At 35.9% G+C, this 25,819-nt stretch overlaps 5 protein-coding genes across 5 annotated transcripts in view; 3 read left to right on the forward strand and 2 right to left on the reverse strand.

Moving 5' to 3' along the window:
- The window catches only part of LOTGIDRAFT_231368 (hypothetical protein), a gene marked incomplete at its 5' end in the record, with an annotated part of 17,052 nt that extends 10,576 nt beyond the window's left edge, over positions 1-6,476 (forward strand). The window contains 3 exons of the mRNA XM_009052736.1: positions 1,808-2,497; positions 4,832-4,919; positions 5,268-6,476. Of these exons, the coding sequence (XP_009050984.1) occupies positions 1,808-2,497; positions 4,832-4,919; positions 5,268-5,460 (971 nt within the window). The 3' untranslated portion in view covers positions 5,461-6,476. The remainder of the gene's footprint in view (positions 1-1,807; positions 2,498-4,831; positions 4,920-5,267) is intronic.
- Positions 6,477-8,711: 2,235 nt separating this feature from the next.
- LOTGIDRAFT_187362 (hypothetical protein) lies at positions 8,712-11,065 on the reverse strand (the record flags this gene model as incomplete). Its single annotated transcript, XM_009052737.1, has 3 exons — positions 10,808-11,065; positions 9,549-10,216; positions 8,712-9,179 (listed from the first exon to the last, which is right to left on the reverse strand). Coding segments are annotated over exons 1-3 (1,350 nt in total), but the record flags the coding sequence as incomplete, so codon positions are not given.
- A 2,827-nt stretch (positions 11,066-13,892) lies between these two features.
- On the forward strand, positions 13,893-16,915 carry LOTGIDRAFT_159078 (hypothetical protein; the record flags this gene model as incomplete). The annotated part of the gene is made up of 7 exons (XM_009052738.1): positions 13,893-13,932; positions 14,099-14,236; positions 14,478-14,780; positions 15,128-15,622; positions 15,906-16,109; positions 16,371-16,470; positions 16,822-16,915. The coding sequence occupies 7 exons, from the start codon at positions 13,893-13,895 to the stop codon at positions 16,913-16,915; spliced, it is 1,374 nt and encodes a 457-aa protein (XP_009050986.1).
- A 1,579-nt stretch (positions 16,916-18,494) lies between these two features.
- On the forward strand, positions 18,495-18,926 carry LOTGIDRAFT_114637 (hypothetical protein; the record flags this gene model as incomplete). The annotated part of the gene is made up of 1 exon (XM_009052739.1): positions 18,495-18,926. A coding segment is annotated over one exon (432 nt), but the record flags the coding sequence as incomplete, so codon positions are not given.
- Positions 18,927-20,444: 1,518 nt separating this feature from the next.
- LOTGIDRAFT_114599 (hypothetical protein) lies at positions 20,445-23,854 on the reverse strand (the record flags this gene model as incomplete). Its single annotated transcript, XM_009052740.1, has 7 exons — positions 20,445-20,695; positions 21,098-21,193; positions 21,499-21,547; positions 21,895-21,968; positions 22,156-22,317; positions 23,325-23,397; positions 23,663-23,854. Coding segments are annotated over 7 exons (897 nt in total), but the record flags the coding sequence as incomplete, so codon positions are not given.
- Between the last annotated feature and the right edge of the window lie 1,965 nt (positions 23,855-25,819).

Here is a 25,819-nt window from a genome sequence, read left to right on the forward strand (position 1 = left end):
ATCCTGGGTGCACAGACACCAGCTACTCCTTCTATCATATATTTACAAACACCAGCTACTACTTCTATCATGGGTGCACAAACACCAGGAACTCCTTCCATCATGGGAACAAAAACACCAGCTTATCCTTCTAACATGGGAACACAAACAACAGTTACTCATTCTATCATGGGTGCACAAACACCAGCTACTACTTCTATCATGGTGACACAAACAGTAGCTACTCCTTCTAACATGGGAACACAAACATTAGATACTCCTTCTATCATGAGTTCACAAATACCAGCTACTCCTTCTATCATGGATTCACAAACACCAACTACTCCTTCTATCCTGGGGGCACAAACACCAACTACTCCTTCTATCATGAGTACACAAGCAGTAGATACTCCTTCTATCATGGGGACACAAACACCGTCTACTCCTTCTATCATGAGGACACAAACACCAGCTACTCCTTCTATCATGAGTTCACAAACACCAACTACTCCTGCTATCATGGGTTCACAAACACCAACTACTCCTTCTATCATGGGGACACAAACACCATTTACACCGTCTATCATGGGTGCACAAACACCAACTACTCCTTCTATCATGGGTTCACAAACACTAGCTAATCCTTCTATCATGGGTGCACAAACACCATTTACACCGTCTATCATAGGTGCACAAACACTAGCTACTCCTTCGATCATGGGTTCACAAACACTAGCTAATCCTTCTATCATGGGTGCACAAACACCATTTACACCGTCTATCATAGGTGCACAAACACTAGCTACTCCTTCTATCATGAGTTCACAAACACCAACTACTCCTTCTATCATGGGAACACAAACACCAGCTACTCCTGCTATCATGGGGACACAAACACCATTTACACCGTCCATAATGGGTGCACAAATACTAGCTACTCCTTCTATCATGGGTTCACAAACACCAGCTAATCCTTCTATCATGGGTGCACAAACACCAGCTAATCCTTCTATCATAGGTTTACAAACACGAACTACTAGTTTTGTCATGGGTGCACAAACACCAGCTATCTTGGGTTCACAAACACTAGCTACGCCTTCTATTATGGGTTTACAAACACCAACTACGCCTTCTATCATGGGTTCACAAACACTAGATATTCCTTCTATCATGGGTTCACAAACGCTAGCTCCCCCTTCTATCATGGGAACACAAACACCAACTACTCCTTCTATCATGGGTTCACAAACACTAACTCCGTCTTCTAGAATGGGTGCACCATCACCAGCTACCCATTCTATCATGGGTTCACAAACACCAACTACTCCTTCTATCACAGGTTCAAAAATACTTAGCCCACCATTAATGATGGCTTCAGAAATTCTAGATTCATCCTCGTCCCTAATAAAAGATTCACTTAGCTCAATCCCTACCTTAGGAACAAAAGCATCTGTGACATCCAGTATTGTTGTAGAAAGCGTGTCCGGTACTTCCAGCACGATAACACCATCGCTTCCAATATTAACTTCACAAAGTTCACCACATACAATGGAGTCACAAACACACTTGATAAATCTAATTGTCGGTTCGAACATCATTAACTTGAATAACGAAACTAGCACACAAAATGGTACAATTTTAGAACCTGTGCAAAATATCATAGTGGCCGGAATAGATAGTTCACGATCTTTCATGGAATCAAGAACAGGGGAACAAATTTTGCTGCCACCAATCACCAGTTCCAATACTATAGGTATAAACACCAAACCATCACAAATCACTACACTTACAGATTCCAGTATGTTTTCAAATATTTCTCCATACACAGGTTCTAAAACCATGGACCTTAATTCCTTCCAAACAGAACTACCACAACCTGTACCACCATCTCTTATGAATCTTGCTTCATCGCTTTCGCATCTTGACAATGCTTACACCTTAGATCTCACAACTAAAAAAGCAGAACCACCTCTAAGTACAGCATCATCTGTCGTACATACTACTTCATCATTGAATTCATTGTCCGGTCGTGCTACCATCAATCCAAATACTAACACCTTAGATCTCATAAATATGCAGATAGAAACTGTCTCATTATCTCTTTTACACCCAGCTTCATCATTGAATTCGTTGTCTAGTCGTGCTTCTACTAACATTCTAGATCAAATAACCGTTACAACTGGATTTTCCAACTCTGCTGATTCCTCTCTGATCGTGCACTCTACTTCATCTTTGAGCTCACCCCCAACTCTTGCCTCTACTTTCCAAGATATTAACCTTGCAACAATTAAGACAGGAATTTTTAACCTTAAAACGCCATCTCTCCTCATACATCCTTCTTCATCGTCCATTGCTTCTACTTACCCACATACTAACACTCTGGATCTCACTGTTACAAAAAGCACTGGACCAATATTTGTTATTAATCACTCCACGTTATCTCACATTGCTCCATCTAAAGAGATTATATATACTAGCACTAAATCAGCATCTGGAACTTCTTTACAGCCCACGGTGAGTATGTGTCTAATACGGCATGCATTGAGTCAATAGTAAGCTGGTGATGGAAGGTGTGGCTGAACAAGAAAAAGTAGGCATAGGGAATATACGTGATATGACAGGTGCTTGGTTATTGGTGATTTTATCGGTTGCACCATATTACATGGTTCACAGAGATAGCGAAATGTTGTTTAACAATTCTAAACATATTATTATTTTTCTAACTTTACTTTACATGCATGAAACGTTATTTTCAATTTTGTTACTCTACAATATCCATTACTTTGGTACAGTATTAAACCCGATACAAATGAGGATAAGTGCATGGTTCTAGGATACCATTGTATAGTAGGCCTTTAGGTGGTTTGATTTATGTGCTTTCGAATGCTCTAACCGCTTAAACCAATAACCCTATGCTTTGTATTACCCTTCTGTTAGCATTAATTGTAAATCGAACATACTTTCAAGTTTTTTACGTTTTAGATAAGGTGGTTGTGGTCTTTATAATTCGACTTTCAAATTTTCTATTTTACACTTAGATACTTATAATAAGCATCCAGAAGCAAAAATGATATACAAGGGACACTTAAAATGAACTACCTGGAATCTCAGTATCAAATTCATTTCATGAAAATGATTTTCTTTGCTTTTCTTTTCAGGTAACCTCCGATAAAAACGCTTTTTCTTCCCCATCGAGTGCTCAAATTGTACCCACACTGACACTGCAATTAGACAGCAGCAGTCCCTCTTTATTACGGAACAATGAATTAGATTCAGCAATACTTCCTTCTCCAGCAGAGCAATCGACATCAGCGTTCATTAATTCATCAACAGTTATTCTGACGGATGTCAGTAGTGATCCTTTCTCTTCATTAACACCAATGGGCGTCCAAGATAGTTCATCAGACAGCCAGCAAATAGAAACATCAACACCTATGTTACAATCCTTGGATATTTCAACAATGAGTTTCGGAGCAACATCACTTCTGTCTTCAACCAGTCCTTCTTTTTCTCAATCAACTGTTGATGCTACTGTTTCTTCAGGTGCGTCAACTCCAACGAAAGAATTATCCTCAACAATGGTAACTGCACCAAAAACACCATCAGTGTCACAGATTCTAAAATCTGATTCACTCATAATTGCAGCTGTGGACTCAACACCAGTAAACCAAGTAACGACTACCATAAACGAAACACCGGACTCTACGGACCTTTTCATTTCGCCGTCAGTCATCATTCTAGGATCTACATCATTGCCTTCTGCAGATAGAACAACGTCTTTTTTAGTATCGTCATCATTGAAAGGTGCTCTTGAACCTTCAAGTTCTCCTGTTTTGCCTATTGATGATTCTTCATCCCCAGCCATTAGTAGCGGCACAACCATACCAATGTTATCCAACACTGCATCTGTGTCTTTTGCTACTTCAACGACCCCAATATCCTCGATTTCTGCAAGTACTTCTGTGGCTGTAGCAACTAATTCAGCATCTACATCAATCGGTGCAACGTTTATGAGTACTCAAACGCCAGGAAGTAATGTAGCTACGTCAAGTACTCAGACTGCGACTCCGACTGTTATTACATCTATTACGAGTACTCAAACGCTAGGAAGTAATGTAACTACGTCAAGTACTCAAACTGCGACTCCGACTGTTATTGCAAGTACTCAAACTCCAGGCAGTAATTCAGCTACGACAAGTATTCCAACAGTCAGTTCAACGGTTACGAGTACTCAAAATCAGGGAAGTACTGGAGCTACGACAACGAGTACGAGTTATGCGACTCCGAAAGTAAGTGCAACGGCACTAATAAGTAATACAGCTACTCCAGCAATAATTCCACTTGCTTCAACGAAAACGATTCTTGTAAGCAGTCAAACGAATCCGACAAGTACTCCACTGGCTTTGACTCCGAGTCCTGGAACGTCATCTCCTGGTACTTATCCAGCCACTCCGATAATAAGTCCAGCAACACCGTCACAAGCTATTTCACTAACTTCTACTGTTACTACCACTGGGAACTCATTATCGTCAAATAATTCCCAAAAAGACGTCCCAGGTAAGTTTTAGAAAGCAACTTATTAGGCCTTTGACTTCGTTAGCACCAAAGATATTTATACCAGAATGTATTTGACACTCTTCATTTTTCTTTGAAACTACCCAATTACTTATAATCAATAGTCAAACTTCACCAGTATGATTGGAAGAGCTCATTTTGTAATGTTAGGCCTACAGGTGCTTCTATTTGCCTATATCCGAGCATGGTCCAAAACGACCTAATAAATAAGATTCTGAACAATTAAAATCACAGTTTTTTTTTTAAGCTGACCATGTTTTTGTTTTCTTGATTTTAGAAGTTTTGATAATTGTGGGAACACTATCTGGATTGTTTTTTCTCTTAATTGTTGCTCTCCTGGTAGCCATCTTCTGCAAGTGTGGGGCGTAAGTATGCAAATTGGAATATTTCTATTTTCTATATTTTAACTAATAGCCGATTTTGATGGGTTATTTAAAGCTGTACGCACTACTATTTAGCTTCTCACACAATGTGCTCCAGAATCTTCACAATTTCAAGCTATTACGAATTAAGTCTTATACCTTGGCATCATATATGTATATCAACCTTGTATCACGGAGGGTTGGCGATGGCGTGATTTGATTGGGTTGTACGCAAGCAAATACGGTCAATCAGAACTCTCAACAGAAGGACTGTAAAAAAGGTGACTGTGCGTGTTAATGGGGATTCTGAATACGAAGATCTGTTTATAATTTCCTCTACTCTTATTACAGGTTTGGTATCCGACGAAGACGTCCATCGTACTCATCAGAAAGTAGTTCACTGGGAAGCAGTGATAAATTAACAATACCTCGACCTTTCGTCAGTGTATCGTCTCCCAGATATCTGGGAACGTGGACGACACGTGCAAGTCATAATGATATGCCGATATTCTACGCTAATTCCGCATATCGTACTGAATTATGATCGTGATGTCGACGTGGACAGTGGACAGTGAAATCCAAAGATGTGTAATCGGTGATCATTATCGATCAATATTGCAATGAACATCAATCTCTGAAGGATACTTATTGTGATCATCTAAGTGTATTATAAGAAGTATCACACGTTCATATTGCCTTCAATTTCGTCCATGACACGATGTTACGTTCGTCAGGCTCAACCTCTTCATATTATAATACCATTTATTTAATGAACTAAGATAAAGTATCAGCTAAAAGTATATTTTGTTGGGCTGGTCCCTAAACCATTTGTCACTCTGTGTACATAATATTTTGATATATTGTAATATGATTAAACCTCTAACTTTAGTGATAAGACCTTGCGATTAGTTTAGTTTTTGTTCTAAAGTTGTAACTTCATAACGCGGCAACACCGCCATCAAGAACGAATGAAATTTTCTTGTGTATTATGGAATGTCCACATGGACAGTACAAACTACAAAGTACATCCACAACTATTTTAGTACCCTCAAAGACGCTAGATCTGGCAATTACATGGCGAGACACTTGTTTCATGAAACAATGGAAAATATAGCCACCTTTATAAAGGTGATTTAGGGTATACCTGTATACATATCTTTGTCTGAACAGTCTTTTTAAAAAAATTGAGGTAAATTAACTCCATTTCATTGATTTGACTGTTTTGAGTATTACTCGACTTGATATGTGCACTCCGATTGCTTTAGCTCGAGACATCGACTAAGTGCTAGGCGTAGTAACCTTTTAGTTGAAGCAAACTATGTCGTAACCTATATTCTGTACCAAGGGTCTTGCCTTGTCAGATCAAAAGGTAATTTGTAAAGATATGATCACGTTCTCTTCTCATGTCGAGTTAATCTATGTTGGTCGTGTATGGTGATCTATTTATTTAATCTGATTATAATACGACCATAGTATATCACAATTACTTAAAGATACTGAGTATCCAACATTTCTGCATGTACATACTGTTTGTTACTTATGAATAAACGATAATGAATTAAACAAATATGTTATTCTATTGAGTTGTCTTACTCGTTCATATGCCTTTTGGTTGCCATATAGGAGATTCAGTCATCCAGTCGCCATACCTGGAACACATGCCGGAATTATGTGATGAGCGTTTGTCAATAAGGAAAAAGTTGTGCGCCCTACTTTGGCTTGAAAAACTGGCGTCAGATTGCAATGTGCAATGAAGGAGAGCATCAGTCTACTCTATTTCGATTTGTGGGTGTCCAAGGGATTTTAGTGGGCCTCGATTGGCTGTCTTAACATGTTAAAAACTGCATGTACATCTGTTTCGCCAGCCCCTTTTACCTACATCACTGAAGAAGAGGATACCATCTCCATCCCAACCTAAACTGATGAACAATGAAAATAACTAGCCGAGATTCACACAAATCTATTCATTAAATAAATTTAAACGAATTTGGTACAAAAATACATTTTGAAATAATTTCCACGAACGTTTAAGAAGCCATTTAAGAATTCATCGGAACAGAAAGGCACAAGAGATTCGGTGTCAATCAATCAATTTGAGAATCAATGTATTCCATTAACAAAATTTAAAAAATGTATCAACAAAATTACACCGTTAATATATAGCACTGTTTTCAGAAGCTCGAGAGAAATGCCTCTTAACCATTTAGAACCACCCGGATCATCTTCGCAGTGGTCAAGGTATTACAAACTTTGTCTTATAATAATAATACCTTGATCATTGTGAAGATACACCTGGAAATGCATGTATATTAAACACTGTTTGTATTACAAGGCCGTCAAATGAGTTTTAAGAAACGGACAGCGACTTACATAAAAAAAACCCTGCAGAATATATAATAACACTAATGGGCTTAATGATATGAAACAGTTCAGGATCGGGAAGACACAAACAGTTTTGAATATCACAACAATTCGCTAGAAAGTTTCTTTAACCTAACAGAACAGCGTTTAACCATGGTATGTTGTTGCATATGCGTCTTTTTGTGCCTATCAAATTCCGGTTTCGTGGATAGTAGAGCCGAACACACTTCACAACGAAATCTAATGTCTTTATGTGCAGAGTTCATGTGAGTTTTAAGTTCCTTTTCATCGAGCATTGATAGCGAACATAGGTCACACTCAACTGAATTGGACTCCTCGTCTACGTCTGAATTCATGCTTTGAGTCTTGCTTTTGCTCGTATCATTCATGTCCTCGAGTTTGTGATTTTCCTCGTGCAATTGAAATTTTTGAATTTCAAAACTAAAAAATCGTTCATCACAAACATCGCAAATCAAAAACTTTTTGTCGCGATTAGGCTTTTTCAACTCTTTATGTGTATCACTGCGTCGTTTCTTAGCATGAATTGCATCAGAAAGCGATTTTTTTATTTCTCGTTTTAACGTATGGCTCTGTGAATGCTCACCCAATGCCTCGCTACTTGAAAACCGTGCACCACATCTTTTCGCAGAACAAACAAAACTGTCCTTCTTTTGAAAATGCCTTTGTCTGTGAGAGTCATAACTCGCTCTGGTTGAAAATAGAATAAAACAAACATCACAACGAAATCTTATATTTTTATGAAGCGCCTCCATATGATGCTGCATCTCCGTTTCACTGAATACGGACGTACTGCAGAGTTCACAAGTTAATGTTTCTTCGGCGTTTAACGGCTCGATTTCTATAATGTTCGCTTCGTCTTGCTCTTCGTGAATATTTGGATCTTCTACTTCAGATGCAATAGTTTGTTTTTCATCATGAGTTGAGGTATCCATTGGCTCATTCGTTTCTGATACGCTACAATTTAGAGTTTTCACAGAATTTGGTAAGATCCTAATGCCGTGAGACAGTGGAGATGGTACTGCATGATGCGACTCGACATGTTGATTCATCTCCTCTTCCGTTTCAAATTTCACATCACACTCGTTATACGAACATCTTAAAACTTCAGGCGCACTATGTGTACACTGGTGCCTATTTAACTCAGTTATGCTGTTAAACGACATGTCACAAGAGTCACAAACATAATTGTGAACCGATTCCATGTGTTCTTTTAGATCACTACCATCAGCCATTTCCTGATGACAGAGGTGACACTTAATCGATTGCGACCGTACTTTCTTTGCGACTAGTTCCAAGTCCTCTGCAATGTCTTCCGATTCTTCCTTTTTATATTGTTCTTTCTTTTCTTTAGATTTATCTGGCTTATTGGTCTGCGAAGAAGTTTTTAGCTTATTTCCATTTGAATCATTTGAAAGTGTGTGAGTTAACTTATGCTCGGTTAATTCGCCTTCTGATTCAAATTCCATTGAACACAGATTACATAAATAGAGAATGTAATAAGTCGGACGAGGACCCTTCTTGACTAGTTCCAGGCCCTCTGAAATTTTAGATTTTGCTGGATTATTCGTCTGCGAAGATGTTGCAAGGCTTTTTCCATTTGAACCATTTGGAAGTGTATGAGTTATCTGATGTTCAATCAATTCATGTTCTGTTTGAAATTCCATTGAACACAGATTACATAAATAAAGGATAAAATGGGGAGGGAGAGGACCCGTTTTCCTTTTTTGGGGGTGATCACTCAGTTCATGTGCACGTAATTGATCAAGTCTACGGAATATTTGTCCACAATCTTGACATTTTTTAGGATGATCTTTTAAATGATTCTCGTAAGCAAGGGCAAACCGGAATCTACGGGGACAATAGTTGCAGGTTATTTTGGATCTAAAAGGAACGCCGCCTGTTGTTGGCTTGTCTGTGACGGATTGTTCCGTTTGAGACTCATCGTGCATTTTGGCTTCTTTTGAAGCATCATTAGACGGTGTTTCTGGTTGAAGTCTATTGCCTTGGTGGTTCTTTGAGACAAGGCCACCATGATCGTGTGAAACTGTTGTCGAGTTAATATACGATCCACCAGCTACAGCCAAAACTGCCATTTCCTCGCCTGGTTGGATAGTGTCATGTTCTTCGAGGTTTCTTTTATCTTTTGTTGGCGATTCCTGAAATGTTGCACTCTTAGGCTCATCATCATGGGTTTTAGAGTGTTCTTGAAGTTGTTTCTCAGATTCAAATTTTAGTTCACAAATTTTACACTTTTGATTATGTGAGAGTAAATGTTGGTCGAGTTGAGACTGAAAGTTAAAGAGTTTCTTACAAATCTTACAAATAAAGTGCGAGCTCAGATGAATCTGAAATTCCTCTTCGCCGTCGAATTCGTCATCGCACACATCACAGTAGTAAAAATCCGTTATCTCATGCATTTCCATGTGAGCATCAAATCTAGATTTTAGAACTGTTTCATTGCAGATGTTACATTTCTCTGTCTTTGGGGATTTTAAATGAGTTTTCATGTGGTTCTTCAATTCATCGTTGCTTAACACATCACCGCACACACCGCACATTAATGTTTTTTTCTCATGTCGAATTTTACGATGAAGATTCAGTGAATCCTTGGAAGGAAATTGTTCTTTGCACGTGTAACAGGTTAAAGCAGAGAGTAAATGGGTCCTCTCGTGATTGTCAAATTCAAGAGGGTCCGAAAATTCCTCGCCGCAAGTAGCGCATTTAAAATCCTGATGCATCTCCAAATGTAGCGCAAACTCCTGTGGATCAAGAATAAAAATACCACACTCGTCGCATTGCATCATCGATTTTTTATCGGAATTTGGACTAGTTTCACCCTCAGAATGTGTTTTCAGATGTAAATGCAAATTTTCTTCGAAGGCAAAACTTTCGTTACATTTCAGACAAGGATACTGATCCTTTTCGTACCTATAAGGTTTGGATGGATTTTGAAAAGCGATTGTTTGAACAACTGGTTGAATACCCTCAACGATGGGATGGGTTTTCAGATGTAGCAGGAGATTCTCTTGGAACGTGAAAGTCTTCTGACACAGTTGACATGCAAAATTACCTTGATCAGTTTTTTGGACGATTATCACTCTATTAGGCGGTACTTGATGAATTGAATTGGTGTTTTGGTCTGGAAGCAAAACTGGGGCATTGGAGCTTAGAGATGAGCTGGATACACTTGCTACTTCGGCTATCTTAAAGTTGATATTAGGTTCGATTAGAAGAACATTTGGTGCAAGCTTTGCATTCTTTTCATTCTTAGCATGGTCCTTTACATGCGAGAACAACAGTTGATCGTTTTCAAAATCAGCATCACAAAACTCACATTTAAAATCTTTACTTGCGACGACATTGTCAACTCCTGCCGTACCAGTACCCGTAGGTTTACGATTTTTTTTAGGTTTGGGCTTGATGTCATGGATCTTTTTTAAATGGAGTTGAAAAATGTCAATATTACCGAATTTATCCGTGCAAAGACAACAGAAATATTTCTTTAGGACCACGTGATCCTCCATGTGTAATCTGAGATCAGTTATATTAGAGAACGTTTTGCCACAATTTTGACATTTGAAAAGGAACACTGCCACGTGGTTTTGCATGTGCTCCAGAAGATGTTCATGTTTTTCAAAATACGTCACACATACAGCACATTTAAATGTCTTTATAGCATGTTTATCTTGATGATGTGACTCTAAACCGGCTTTATCATTAAACATTTCACTGCAAATTTCACAAATAAAAAAAGTTTTTTCGTCTGTCTCGCCTTCCTCCATCTTGCTTGATGAAAATCTGAAACAGAAAAAATAGAAGTAAGACTCGGAGGAAAATGCATAGACCCTACTGGATTCCAATGCATCTGACAAATCCTCTCCTCCTTCGACACGTGTATATTGTGTTGAAACGTTATGTGCCTAACCATATTAAAGAAGTGTGTTATATTCCTTACTATTGTCTTATGTTTTGTTACTTTCTAGATGGCACCAAAAATATATAGGAGGGTGCGTAAGAGTCAGCATGAAATCAACTATGGGTAAACAGACAGGAGAGATATCCTTAACAAATACATGACCACGTAGCGGAAAAATTTTAAAGTAACTTTTCAAAATGACTTATCGAATAAAGGGACATAACACAAATCAATTTCAGAAAATACCCCAAAAAAACCTTAACGTGTTTATATATCATAGTAAACCGACTTTTTTCGTGGATTAAAATAGAAAATCTTTTATTGTATTTCTTGAAACAAATCTTATAATTTCTAACAACTTAGAAAGTATTAAGGTGAGGCATCAAGCTAATAGGTGTCTTATAAACGGATTTTTTTCATTCAAATACAAAAGTCAATTATGATTGATTGATATACTTCCTCATGTGAAAAGTTCACTTGCTGCTACTAATGTTTCGCCAATACGTTGTTTGGATTTGGGTTTCGTTTTGCAGTTTGGATCGTTAGTACTATCTATAGTCCAACTTTCATTTGATTCAATCTCATTAGAGTCAAGATCACAACCTCTCATTCTTACCTATAACAGATATAACTACTCTTGCTTCTAATATATGTAGGCTCGAACACTTGCAGCTTACTGAAACAGAAAATAATACCATACAATTTAAAGTTCAGAAAAAACGGTAGGCTAACAATCTTTTGCATGACTAATTGTAGCCTGAACATTGAGACCATTTAACGAACCATTCAGAAGGGAATATATCTGACTATAATAATTGGTAGGCCAATGTTGAGTAAATAACTTACTTTAAAATTCTGCACAAATTCTTCAAAATAACGTCGAGTTAAATATATTTTATTTGCCCTTTTCTAACCATGTGATCAAGTAATAGCAGACGATCTTTTCAAGACTGGACGAGTTCAATATTTCCTTGTACCTATTATGCAAGTAGAGTCCATTGAAATGCGGTTAAGCTGACATGGTAACACTACAGCTATAGAATAACTGATATCACGTGACGTCGTCAGGTGTTAATCATATACACCCACAGATATTGAAATATAATTCTATTAGCAAAATAATGCAAAAAAGGCAACATTAGGTGATTTGCAACACCTAATATAAGTTATCAAAGAACAGAAATAGCAAATTCTATCATTTTATTTCGTTTACTGTAATATTAAAACCCAAATCTACCCTCAAAACAGTTTTTGTGGTCCGAAGCATTAACAGCGAGTTATTCCCCTTCAATCCATCTCGTCTTTGTTTACTTGTTAAAACTATCAATATACTCGATACTGAGGCTACAAAGGTCTCCTTAATGACATAAATTTCAATATACTTACGTAGAAGGACGGTATAGTGTAATTATACTTACATGTAACACTTTGAAAGATTTAAACCAGTACTGGTGAAAGTGACCGTTGACTTCTGGCCATTTTGGTAGCGTCTAATATGGGGATTTGTCCTAGTTCGCACGCGCACTTGAAAACAATCGCTTCCTATGTGTTCATTTATGACGAAAATCATTTCAAATTGAAATCCACATATGGCAATCAGAACATAAAACCCTCTCCCTGCGCTAAATCCTGAAACATACGTTTACCGTTTCATTCTGCGTGCATTTGCACAATTTATTTAAAGTGTGTATGTACACAGACAATCTGAATATTTGGAAATTGTAGTCGAAAATATAATACTTTTCGTTTAACTCTTTTTTAGGCCTAAACATATTTCTCAGAAATAGAAACATGCATTTCAGCATATAACATTGAGCCCTTGGTCTAAAAACATTATTAGATGTAGTGTCCAAATTATGGCACACATTTGATATAATTATGACTTAGCCTACATTAGATCTACATACGTTTCATGTAGTATGTTGTTTACACGGAGAATAGGATATGGTTAAAACTATTTGTATATCGGTTCAGATCGTTTGTTTTCAATATATTTAATCATAAGTTAGTGTTCTAATACTAATTAATAGGTACTAGCTACGACCAATACCCCAACACCATGACTAAGATGGCCTACAGAAATAAAACAGGGATTTATTTGCTGATTTCAGCATTATACATGCCCTCGAATTCAAATGGACATTCGATAAAGTAGATCACCCAATTCATCAGAAAGCGCGGTGTAAGTTTAAACACATTTCACTTAATTCAAATATATAATATTATCTTTAATACAAAATACAAACAAGATTCGGTGTAAGCAATGAAATCTAACTCACCTCAAGTTGAGGAATACAACTAATTTCTTTGGATTGAAAGGAAGTTTTACATGAAGTTTAGACTAATCATTTTCTTGGAATGGTGGGTATGATTTGGGCTTACGACGAAGGAAGAGAATGGGTGCACGAGGAAGATTCAATTTGACAATCCTTATTCAATCTGATGGTTTTGATATAAACGTATATCTACAGCTTAGCAATTTAATGGTAGAGGGAGTATTTTTAATGGTTTTTCAATAGTAATTATTACAAATTATATTTCGGATCTGACATGTTTTCGCCTATGTTGATTTATACATATATACTGGTTATATCCTCGCAATTCACATCTTTTTCTACAGAATTGTCATTTGTTTTGTGTACGTGGAGTTCTTATTACCATCTTGCTAACGGGACTAAATGGTATGTACCTCTGTATTTTTAGATACTTATTTAGGTGGTAAATTATACACAAAGGCATGTCGTGAAATAAGAAAATGATCTAGCCTGAAGTTGTTGCTTCCTACAAAATCATTCTTTTGGCTTTTGTTGCTGCGCTTAAAGCACAATATAGTATTGAGTAAACATGAATCTGTGCCCACATCACTGTACTAATATATTTGCAGGTCTGTTATTAGATACATGTTCTGGCGACGATGATTGTCCAGTACCTGCTACCTGTAGACCCAATGGTTGTAAAGGATTTAACTGTCTCTGTCCTCCCCTTACCATTGTTGATGAGACGTTAAACTTTTGTCAAAATGGTACGTTATAATTAAATATCTGATCACATCAGTTGTCTTAATAAAGCTTTCCGATCTAGTAGAGGTATAAGGATGTGATTTCGACTGTCGAATCTCTTTTTAGACGTTACATTACAAACGAACTGATGTCAGATATTGTTAGAGAATCTGGAGAGAAGTCCATTTCTGGAATCACGGCAGTAGTATTTCTTGGTATCTCAGGTGTGAAAATGTCAATATTATCTGGACCCTATTATTTCAGCATCGAAGATCGGAAGCCGCTGTAAAAATGATACTAGATGTTTGTCTAAAATGGCAATTTGTGAATCAAATTTTTGTCGATGTGCAGATTTCTTCAGAACGACTGGAACGCTACAATGTTCTTTTCGAGATGAAAGGTTGATCGGTGAAAATTGTTCGCGGTCTTCAGAATGTGCTGATGCCAAGTCAGTGTGCCTCGGGGGATCGTGTGTCTGTGCTCCAGGTTTTAGAGAAAAGACTGAAGATGAATATTGGACAGATCCTTTATCTAGAATCCAGTGTGTGTCAGCAAATTTCTCTTCGGGTAAGCAAATGAAAAAAATGTGGGTGGTCTATGCAGCTCGAAAGACTAACGCCTGTCCGATATTGTGACTTGCAGCATATTAGCAAATCTGACTCAAGCAGTTCCTAAGACGCATTTGGGTGCGATATCGTCGGTCAAGAGGCATATGAGCAAAGCAAGAGAATGAGAATGTGATCATAACCAATCTCACCGAAAAGTTTGTAGGACCTTTGGAAAAGTCGAGTAGCATGTAACCTAGAGTCAGAAAATTTATGACAGTTTCTTGAGCGACATCGTCATTCACTTATCAATGGTAGAATAGGTTTGGTTCATAACCTGCATGCTCATTATTTCGTTTCATCTTTCAGATTACTGTGGGCAAGAGAGATTGGTATTACCACTGGAAATAACCCCTTCAGCTCCAGGAGTAACCGATATCGCAGTCGATATCACTAACGCCGACTCAGAGATAAACCATTCAGAAATAAATATAGAAGCATCTGATGCTTATTTTGACAACACCTTCGATATCCTACGAGAGGATACAGTTATGCCCTCGGACGACTTACTCCCATCAGTAGCCTTCCAAACTTTAAGCATTACTCTAGACATTTTGTTACCGTCAGAGGTCCAGTCCGATAATGTTAGTGATCTTGATAATCTCTTGATAACGAATAGTGAAATTCCACGAGATCCATTTACTGAAATTGAGTCGGATGTCATTGATGGTTTTACTTCCAACGAACCACCAGAGATCGAAGTAACTGAATCGAGTTTGTTTGAAACGATGATGGTCACATCTAGCTTTGATTCCATGTTCTATTATGAAGATGGTGTTAGTAGAGACACTGTTAAAACTGATGGTAAGCTTTCAATTATACTGTCAAAGCGTGTTAGGCTTCGGGACACCGACAACAGTAGAAGATCGATATTAAGTTTAACAGATTGATGTGGGATACAGAACAGTAAGTGCTGTACCGATCTGTTATATGTCAGCTCTATTATTAGTAAGTTGTTGTTCAATTACCGGGATGATCCAATTCTTTACCTATAGCATATCCACTCCACAAATAAACGAGTAACGATGTGTCTAATTTCTCTCATTTTGGAGAGACCAATTTAAATCTTGTGTTTTCCTATTTTTAGAAGTATTTGAGCACACAGAATCAGATGTAATAGCTCCAACAGAGACCTTTACTGATTCTCCAAGCAATCTCGTGGATGAATTTACACGAATAGATGCTGACACCACAAGCCCTAGTGATCTTGGGAAAGACACCACTGGAAACAATAACACTGACGGTGACAAGAAGCAAAGCCGCAACAGCAATGTAGCAATTACTAACGAAGGTAGGCAATGAATCGACAAAACGTAATCGTATTTAAAATATTATTATATTATCTTGGTATTGTGCAATGGACAAAGATTTCCTTGATTCTTTAAGTAAACAATCGACTTCGACGTTCATTGGACGGCTATGGACTTGATATTGTCGGATTGTGGACCTATATGAATCGCAATTGCAATGTAGCGGTGCATGTCCTTTTCCTGTTGGTGATAAATCGGAAAGGTTTCAATCTGCCACTGGCATTCGATATTGCATTTTGTAGATGTCAAAATAATAATATCACTGTTGGGAAGTGGAGTTGGTATACTGGTTGTATTGACCATAATTGTGGTGTTGTTTAAATTATGTCGGACAGGAACTACGTAAGTGTAGGCCTATATAAAACCCTTAACATGTTATGTATATTCATAGTTTGTACCAATCATAGGCGCAAGGGAATCTGGTGTTGCTAACCCCTTTTCTGATTGACAATTCGTATTCTCATATGGTGATGAATTATAGTTGAATATGTCCAAAGTGTGCAACTTCTATCCTCGTGCAACTTTTAAACTTATTTTAGATACGAATGCAACAGAATATTTTAGCTTGCTTATGAAAGGAAAAAATATATTTTCGATCCGACGCGACGCGTGTGCATTGCATCGACACTTTCTAACCGTTTTCATTTGTAGTAGACCCACCTGTAATTTATGAACTTTGTGTTTCTGTTGCAGAATGTCAAATACTGTTTCCCCGGAACCACAAGACACTTCATCGGTACTCAAATCTGTTAATAGACAGAGAACATTATTCAAAGATCGTTGGTGAATCTTCGGATGGATGTCATTGTGGTTGTTTGGAGCAAATAAATTGTTACAAAAACACGCTGTACCTAATATATTTTAGTATCTTAATTGATATCAACATTGAATTTAAAATGCAGGCTCTGGCCGAAAGAGTCAACGATACATGTAGGACTATAGCACAAAGTCTTAGCATACATGCATCATTATATGCCGAGAGTATAAATTGCCATAGGCCTATATCGGTTGATTGTGTCCCTTAAAAAAGCCGACTTTAAAAGAGATTTAGTATGGTTAGGTCCACCTTCCAGTTTTTTTCATTAGGAACATGTTTGCGGACACGTAATCTTATGGGCTATACAGAAATTGCATTTTTGTTGTCTACAGTAGGCCTAACGGTAGTCAAGCTGTTTCAGCAATTGTTGGGTGGAATTGAATCGGTCTAAATATCTTATGAAAAATAGTGGAAGAAGAAGGAACAGGAATTTTCATCAGATATTTTACTATTAAAGTATTCAAACTATTTCATTATACAGTTAGGATTGTTCTTTTTGATCTTGGCTGATGAAATCGCCCGTGGTCTTTCTCTATTTTTGTACAGAGTTGCCCCCCTTCGTCCGACTCTTTCGTTTTGAAGGCGGAAATGAGACTAAAGTCTAAACATGGCGTCATATGGAAGCATGTCTTTTCGATGGTTACATAAAATATCCAGAAACCCTCAATATGTACTTACATTAAGAAATACCAGGTGAGTAAAGTGGTCATTTATCTATTGTTTAGTAAGTTCTGGTGAGTGCTGTTGACTCGGTTGAACATATACTTATATAACCTTGAAATGTCACAGTCAGGAACTGGACGGGATTTAATGTAAAAAAATCTCACGACGCAAAATAGTCCTACTTTGCAACGATGACTATGGCAACTTTCATCATTAAAATTATAAAGCCCACTTATGCTGAGGCCTGAGGTGAATAGTGTTACTTTCTAATGCATTGGATTCTGTGTTAGTTGAATCACCGGTATAGGTCTATTTGTCGTTCTATTTGTCGCCACAAACCAGGTTTTATGAGACACAGTGTATATTCCACTTTTTTTTAGTTCTAAATACCATTCATTTTTATTATAGTAAGAGTAAAAATATTCGATTATGTTCAACTGTTACTGGAAAGTCAGAAGAAGCTATTGGAGAAGGAAAGGTGAAAGATCAAAAAGAAACTAACACAGATGCTTCTGAACTTGAAGCAAAATTACAGGAATTAACAAAAACACATGAGGTTGAGATGAAAGAAATAAAGGTATGAAACAATATTACATGGGAATTGAAGCTTATTCTCCTGCATTTGTTTGGGGAACAGTAAAAGAAACCTATTACTGGATGGTCTGGTGTTTCATCCTATTATAGCAAAGTTGGATCCTAGAGTTACCCCTTATACGAGATGCTAGTTGCATGGATTTTATGCACATAATGTTTAATTGGAGTCTTTCAAATAGAATAATGAACCAAGGCCCCATTAGATCAATTAGTTTTATTTTTAAAAATTTTAATAGCAGGTTGTCAGATCAGGATCCGAAAAGTATGTTATGAAACTGTATTTCAATTTTAGGATAAATATCTGAGGTCATTGGCAGAAACAGAAAATGTGAGAACAAGAATGATGAAACAAGTGGAAGATGCTAAAATCTTTGGTATTCAGGGATTTTGTAAGGATTTGTTGGAAGTGGCTGATATTCTTGGTACTGCTACAGAAAGTGTACCTAAAGAGCAATTAACTGAGGAAAATATTCATTTAAAAAACCTTTACGATGGACTTGTGTTAACTAATTCTCAATTACAAAAAGTTTTTGATAAGCATGGACTCGTTAAATTAGCTCCTAAAGAAGGGGAACTTTTTGATCCATTTGTACACGAAGCATTGTTTGAAGTACCAAGTGCTGAGAAAGAAAAGGGAACAGTAGCTGTATTACAGAAATCTGGTTACAAGTTAAAAGATAGAACAATACGGCCAGCTTTAGTGGGGGTTTTCAGACAACCTTGATTTCAGATCACTTTTATTTCTCACATCCTCATTTGAAAACGGTTAAAATTTGCAATAAGTGTATAATTTCATTTTATCAGAGGTTGATCTGTTTTAATTGATAAGGACAAAATATCATACTATCAGTTTTGGTCATAAATGTGGTATAACTAAATGACAGTCATGATGTTATGATCATGAGTATGTAACTTTACATGTTAATTAGCAGAGATTCTATTGAAATGTTGAATTGATTTTTGTCTACATAGTAACTTATAATGATAATCCTTCAAAAAAAAAAGATCACAATAAAGTAAAAGTAACTATTATATAGTTTCTAAGAAAGTGTTATTTTATGTGAAGTTTGAAATATTTAGAAATATTAATTGGAAGATATCTGTTGTTGGCCATGTTATATTTGAAATCAAGTTATATATTACTGTGAGATGTAAGGATTTGTAAATTTGTTAATTTCATCATGTATTGTTTGTAGATATAAAGTCATACTCAAGTGAAAGATATTTAGTGTTTTAAATTTTAACCAAGATCTTGGGCAGGCATGAAAAGATTACTTATTTAAATCCGTGTTGCCACTCTAGTATAATGGGGGGGAGCTTCATAGCAATTGTAATTCAACCCATGATAGAACCTTTGAGTTGAATGTGGCATGTTCAGAACATTACAAAATTCACCTCAGCTGTGTCGTGTAGATATTAATATGAGTCACAGAAGCCACACTATTATGCACCTTTTATTTTTGCAACCCTCTGTGTTTTGCTCTGTTATTTTCGTAACCATCTGCATTGTGCTCTCTTTATTCTCTTGTTTTTGTACCCCTCTGTGCTCAGTGCTGACCAATTTTAAGACCTCTTGAAGATAATGAAAAGCTTCATTAATACCTTATATTTTTTATTCTACTACGTATCATAGCTGAGAATAATAATAATAGATTAACAATACTTAGACTTTCTTCAATTACAAATGATTTCTTAGAGATATTAAGAGCTTATTAAAATTAATCAAAAGTATAGGATAAGACTAATAGGCATTAGATACCTTTAATGCGAGAGTGTTAAGAGGTTATGATAATAGTAGTAATAATCATAATGGTATTCTAAAATATGAAGCAAGGTCTATCTTAAACAAACCTATTCTCAATTTGAATTCAAATCCTTTAATTTTATACGAAAAATCAACAATCACTTTCTTTTCAAGTTTAAACAAGGAAGCATAAACCAAACAATTATCAACATATATGCATCTTCATTTAATGGACATTAGTTATAAATCATTTTTAGTTGCTGAAGAGATAGAGGTTTTACTCTTGTATGAGGCAAAGATAACTACTAGAAGACTAACAGTGGACGAAAATAATAGAAAATCTTTGACAAATACAATACATTGTCTTTAGATGCAAGCAAATATTTCCAGACATCACTTTTATGAAATTTCAACAATTTATCACTATAACATGTTATTGAAGTAACTGTAGTCCTTCACTTCATACAAGAGAACTACCTATAATCTAACATTGTGTATTTATTCTAGTTTCTTCAATTCAGAAGCTCCAGGGAAATACCAGTAGGTTCCCTTGACGTTCTGCGAGAGCCTCATGATATCGTCATTTTGCCCATCACCACCTGAACCAACCATTCTATCCAGCATGTACTCAAAGTTCTGTGGACTTGCAGCATAACCAATAAAGAATAATCCTTTCTCACCAGACAAAGAACCAAAAGGCATAGATTGTCTCACGATTTCAACTGGTTTTGGAGCATTGAAGTTATTTCCTGAAAAAAATGTTATTTCATCTCACATTTTGAAACAGCAATCTGTTATATTCAAATATTTTCAATTTGTGTTGCCGAATATGAATTGTCCTCGTTTGTTGTTCAAATTCCCCTCTTAAAGGCAAGAATTATTCTGAAGCCCTGGTCATGCTTTTGAGAGTTGGTCTTGCTTTCAACCTCAACCAATATGAATTACAATAACTTTACTTCTAATTGTGGTATAATTAAAGAAACATGAAATGAATGGAGCTTTACGTCCTACTTTTCTGCACCACGTGGGCTAATGAAGACGGAAGTATAATTAAAGAAACAGTAAAGGCAAGATACCAATTTATAGCCAACAATCGTTTAGAAATTTTTTTTAGGACCTTCCATGCAGATTAAATAATTTCTAATAGATACCTGAAGTCATTCTAGCAACATGAGATGTTATAGTCTTTCTACTCAGCTCTGTACTGTCATTTCTCGCTCTACCAACCCATCCCTCTAATGTTCTATCTACAATATAAATCAAAGCAACCATAACAGAGAGCACAAAGTTATAGTGCAGCAGAGACATTTATGTATCTTGGGGTGTGATTCAAAAACATTAATGGATTAACTGTAAGCCAGTTAAATTAACCATTAGGACTCTGATTGTCATTAAACAGCATAATACCCTGACTAAGCTACAAACTATAAAAGCTGCAGTGTGGACGGTAACTGAATGTGACAACACTTGGTAATGGAAACTTTACAGCCCCTTTGTTACATAATGCATTATTCCATATATCCATGTATTATGTTAGAGATGCATTACTTACCCTTTTCTCCATCTATTACATCAAGTTTGTGAAGCCATTTCTGGGTGATCTAGAACAAAACAATCAAACTTTAAAATAGTACAATGTATTTCTCAAATGAATCATTGGATTGAAACTGCCAAAACCTTCTGGTCATTCATTAAAAAAATATTACCAACTGATAGACCTCCCTTTCAGCAAAATTCTAGCCCTTTTCAACAAGTCCACGGAGAAGATTTTCAATATTGTCATCAGTCATTATTCTACCATGAGAACGTGATCGACTGGAGGTCTAAACTTTTATGGAATGTTTTTGCTTAAACACAAGAGAAACCAAATCTCATATATATATATTCTGAACATTGTTCATTGTGGTAAAGAAAATATTAAGAGACTGTATGCTTAAAAGTAACTTACTACATAGCTTCCACCAGTTTCTTTTTCTACAGCTGTTTCTTGTCTGCCCTCTTCATCAGCTCTATTCTCAGTTCCTACATTAAATAAATACATATGTAATTCCAGGTATACCAGAGTTTAATATCACAATCCAATGCATAAATACAAAAAATAATCATGACAACAACAATAATAATACAGATATTTTTTCTTAATGAATATCGTGACCTAAAAATTACTGAAAAAAAAGATGAAATTCCATAAAATCAGATTATATCTTACCGTCTATGAAGCCAGACAAATCTCTACCATTTTTATACACAAAACTATAAATATCTTCAAAATTCTCCACCGAATCCTTGGGAAGGTTTTTAATTATAACTTGAGCCAATTCAAACAGCTTGCTTGGTGTATTACATTTGGCATGAATAAATACATCTCCACCTTAAATACAAATCATTGTATATGTAAGATATGAAGAATATGAGGAAAGAATTGTGTTCAGCTCTTAATATCTGACATTGAATATTTGTTGCTTAAGGTTTATCTCAGGATACTACAAAATAGGTACAGTATAAGAGTGAAATGAGAATAGTAATATTCTCAAATAAACGCACTAGCGTAGGTCATGAAGTAAAATAAGAAACAAAGTTTTAGACCATTAGTTAGGTTTATATTAGGTATATTCATGAAATTTTATGGCATTCTTGAAAATAAAATTACACGAAATTAACATAATACCGTTTAAAACATGGATATCAGTTCATTGATTTGTAAGTGTAGACACAGCAGAACATGCACTGCAACATGCTCTTTAACGGGGGTTGGGATCAAAAATATCTTTTTTTTTTTTGGTGTGCAAATGGTAATGACTAACAACAAGAAGTACTAAAAAAATAATTTTACTATTTAGATGTAAATTTTTCATTATAATCAATAATAATCAATAATACTAAAAGAAATCCAAATTAAACAAAAACTCTTCAACTAATAACAAAATAAACACATTTCAACTTTCAAACCTTCAATATCGTAACAGTGGACTCCTGATGAAAGAAAAAGTGATATAAGCTTACAGTCTTCAGGTTCAAACCAGAACATATAGACATAAACTGATCAGCTATACAAGGCTAGTTGATTTAACTCAATTTGCTAGTCATGGTTGACACCATTTCCAAATCCAACAAATACTTTTTACATTTTAATATATTCAAACAAGCTTAAATTATAGCTCCAATTTCAGCTTTTTTCTGTATCACTCTTTGGAATTAAAATCTATTGTCAGCTTTTCCTGCAATTCACCAAAAACTTTCTTTCCAAGAAAAGACTAGTATCACTAGTAGTCTATAAAATGTCTTTGTCTGATTGCAGTAGGTCTGGATATCAAAAGATAATTTAATAAGAGCACAGAAAGTTTGCAGAGTGGAAATGAGAAAGATGTAATTCATTACCTGAACTGGGCATATCACCTAAAGCTCCTTTCCTATGAGGATAAACAAACGATTTCATTGTCTTTCCAGCAACCTAAATATAACAGATTTTACACCATGAAAACTATAGAAATATAGGTGTATCTAATAAATAAGTGATCAACATCTGACAAAAGCATAGAGCAGAGGTCACTATCTTTTTGTGGGGGCTACTTTACACAAATTTTTTTGTCTATGAATATATCCAATCAGAGTGACTGATAAGATGTCTGTAAATAATTAACCATACTATTTACAACAGTCAAGGGCTCTGATTGTAATAGTTTGCAATAGCTTGACATTGTGAAGATGCACAGTACCTGGCTAAAAAAGTTTGGTCCAAATCCGACACCAGCAAGAATTTCATCATCATCATCCTTCATTGTGGGATCAGTGACTTGGTCCACATATTTCTGTATCTTAGCAACAGATTTGGCCACTTCTCGCGAGTTGGCACCAGGTTTCAAGTTAATCCATAAATATAAGGCATGATTTTTACCTTCTGAATATACCTGTAAAAATCATTTATATCATAGTTTAAAAACAGAAATAAAACAACATTTTAAACAGAGAACAAATTTTTGGGGGAAAAAAAGTAAATAAAGTATGAATTGATATTAATGACAAACCTTTTACCAGGTTAGCGAAAAATGATACATCTGTGTATAATAAATAGTGTAATCCCTCCAAAGCAATGTTCACAGATGAATCTTACCGAAGGTTGACTTGGGGGGTAGGATGCAGCTTGAAGTCTTGATATATTAGCTACTTCATTAGGATCAGTTGGCATAAAAATTCTCCAATAAAGATAAGGTATGGCAATCGCTGCAGTGCCAACACCAACATAAAAGGGTGGTACTGGAGTAAACTTGACTTTAGCTTGTTTCTCAGCCCCAGTAAATGATCTTCGGCTTGCTGAAATCAGAAAAAACAAATTTTACCATTTAGGCCCTGTATTCCAGCATCATACCAGTCTAGCTGGTTATTGGCATGTATCTTTAGCATTTGGCTTTGAGGAATTAAGGGTTATATAAGCAAAAGCCTTCCCTCCTCCAGTGACCCCACCCCATTCTTTTCAATAAAATATTGTTGTAATAAAATATATATTAAATGTTACAATTTACAATGACATTAGAATGAAAATCGGAAATTTCAACAACTCTTTATTAATGCCCTAGAGAACAATTCTCATGTCACATGACAACTAAGAAAAATCTTAAGTGTCAATATTTGGACCAGTTATCAGAATTAAACTAGAAATAATAGATTTATGTCAGAGTGAACCTCAGGTCAAGGCCATTGTTTACCTCGTCTATTGTCAAGCTCATCACAATAAAGATTTTGACTTGTTTATCATTCTGTAAATTTCTAACAAATTATATTACAATCATTAAGCTTTTAAGCTCAACAGAAAGAGCTCTATTATTAATGAAATTATTTGAGATTAGTCATCTTCAAAAAAGCTTATTTATGTAATTTTAATTTTTTACCTTGTAATTTCATTTATGTAATTTTGTATTATTTACATTTATATAAGGTACAGGTCATGCATGGAAGGTTTAGTATAATCCAAGGAAGTTGTATAAAATCTTGAATTGTAATTTTACCCACAACATAGATTTATTCATAGTATTAAATGTCACTGAGCTGGCCTTCAAGGATGAATAATTACTGGTTGGCTCAAATGACTGTAATTGAACTCAAGAGTTTTATTTCCTTATCTTATTACTAGTCATAATGAAATCAGCAATATTATCCTTATGCTATGGCTTGTAGTAGAAAATTGATAGGATTCGAAAGGAATTTATCACTTTTTTGTGTATTACTATCATTAGGGACACCTACACAATCTTTTCAACCCCATACAATTTCATGATTGATGTCTGTGATTCCTGCAATTCCAGGCATCAGCATATTGCTTCAATCAAGTAAAATGGTAAATTGTACTCTGTTGTGATATCTAACATCTGCGGAGTGTATTTGCATAGTGACATTACAATAAGCAGCAAGGTCTGTGGAAATTGCAGATACAAAACCATAAGGATTTGCCAAGGCATATAAGAATGATAAAAGTCTTTAAGTGAAATACTGGGTATACAGTTTTTGAACCAAGAAATCCTCTTTTGATCAAGGTAGGCTACTGCTACGACCATCTCTCTTACAGCACAGACCCTGTAAAATTACATACCCACGTTCTACATTCGACAGATCCTTAATAAAAGAACCATGCCATAGCCTATGTCATAGGCGATATAAATTGTCAAACTGAACTGAGAGATGAAGATAAGTTTCACCTGAGCCAGGCTGAGGTTGAGCTTTTTTTTGACTTTCTGCTAAACTATCTACACAATAGTAAATTTTGTGATATTTAGAGGTACCTACCTGTTCTAAGGTTCCTGGAGGCGTGATTGAATAATCTCATACATGTTCTCATCGATGCCATGGCGAGTGTCAAAAGATATTCCTGGCCCAAGCAG

This window comes from Lottia gigantea (genome assembly GCF_000327385.1).
Source record: "Lottia gigantea unplaced genomic scaffold LOTGIsca_19, whole genome shotgun sequence".
NCBI classification, from domain to species: Eukaryota; Metazoa; Mollusca; class Gastropoda; family Lottiidae; genus Lottia; species Lottia gigantea.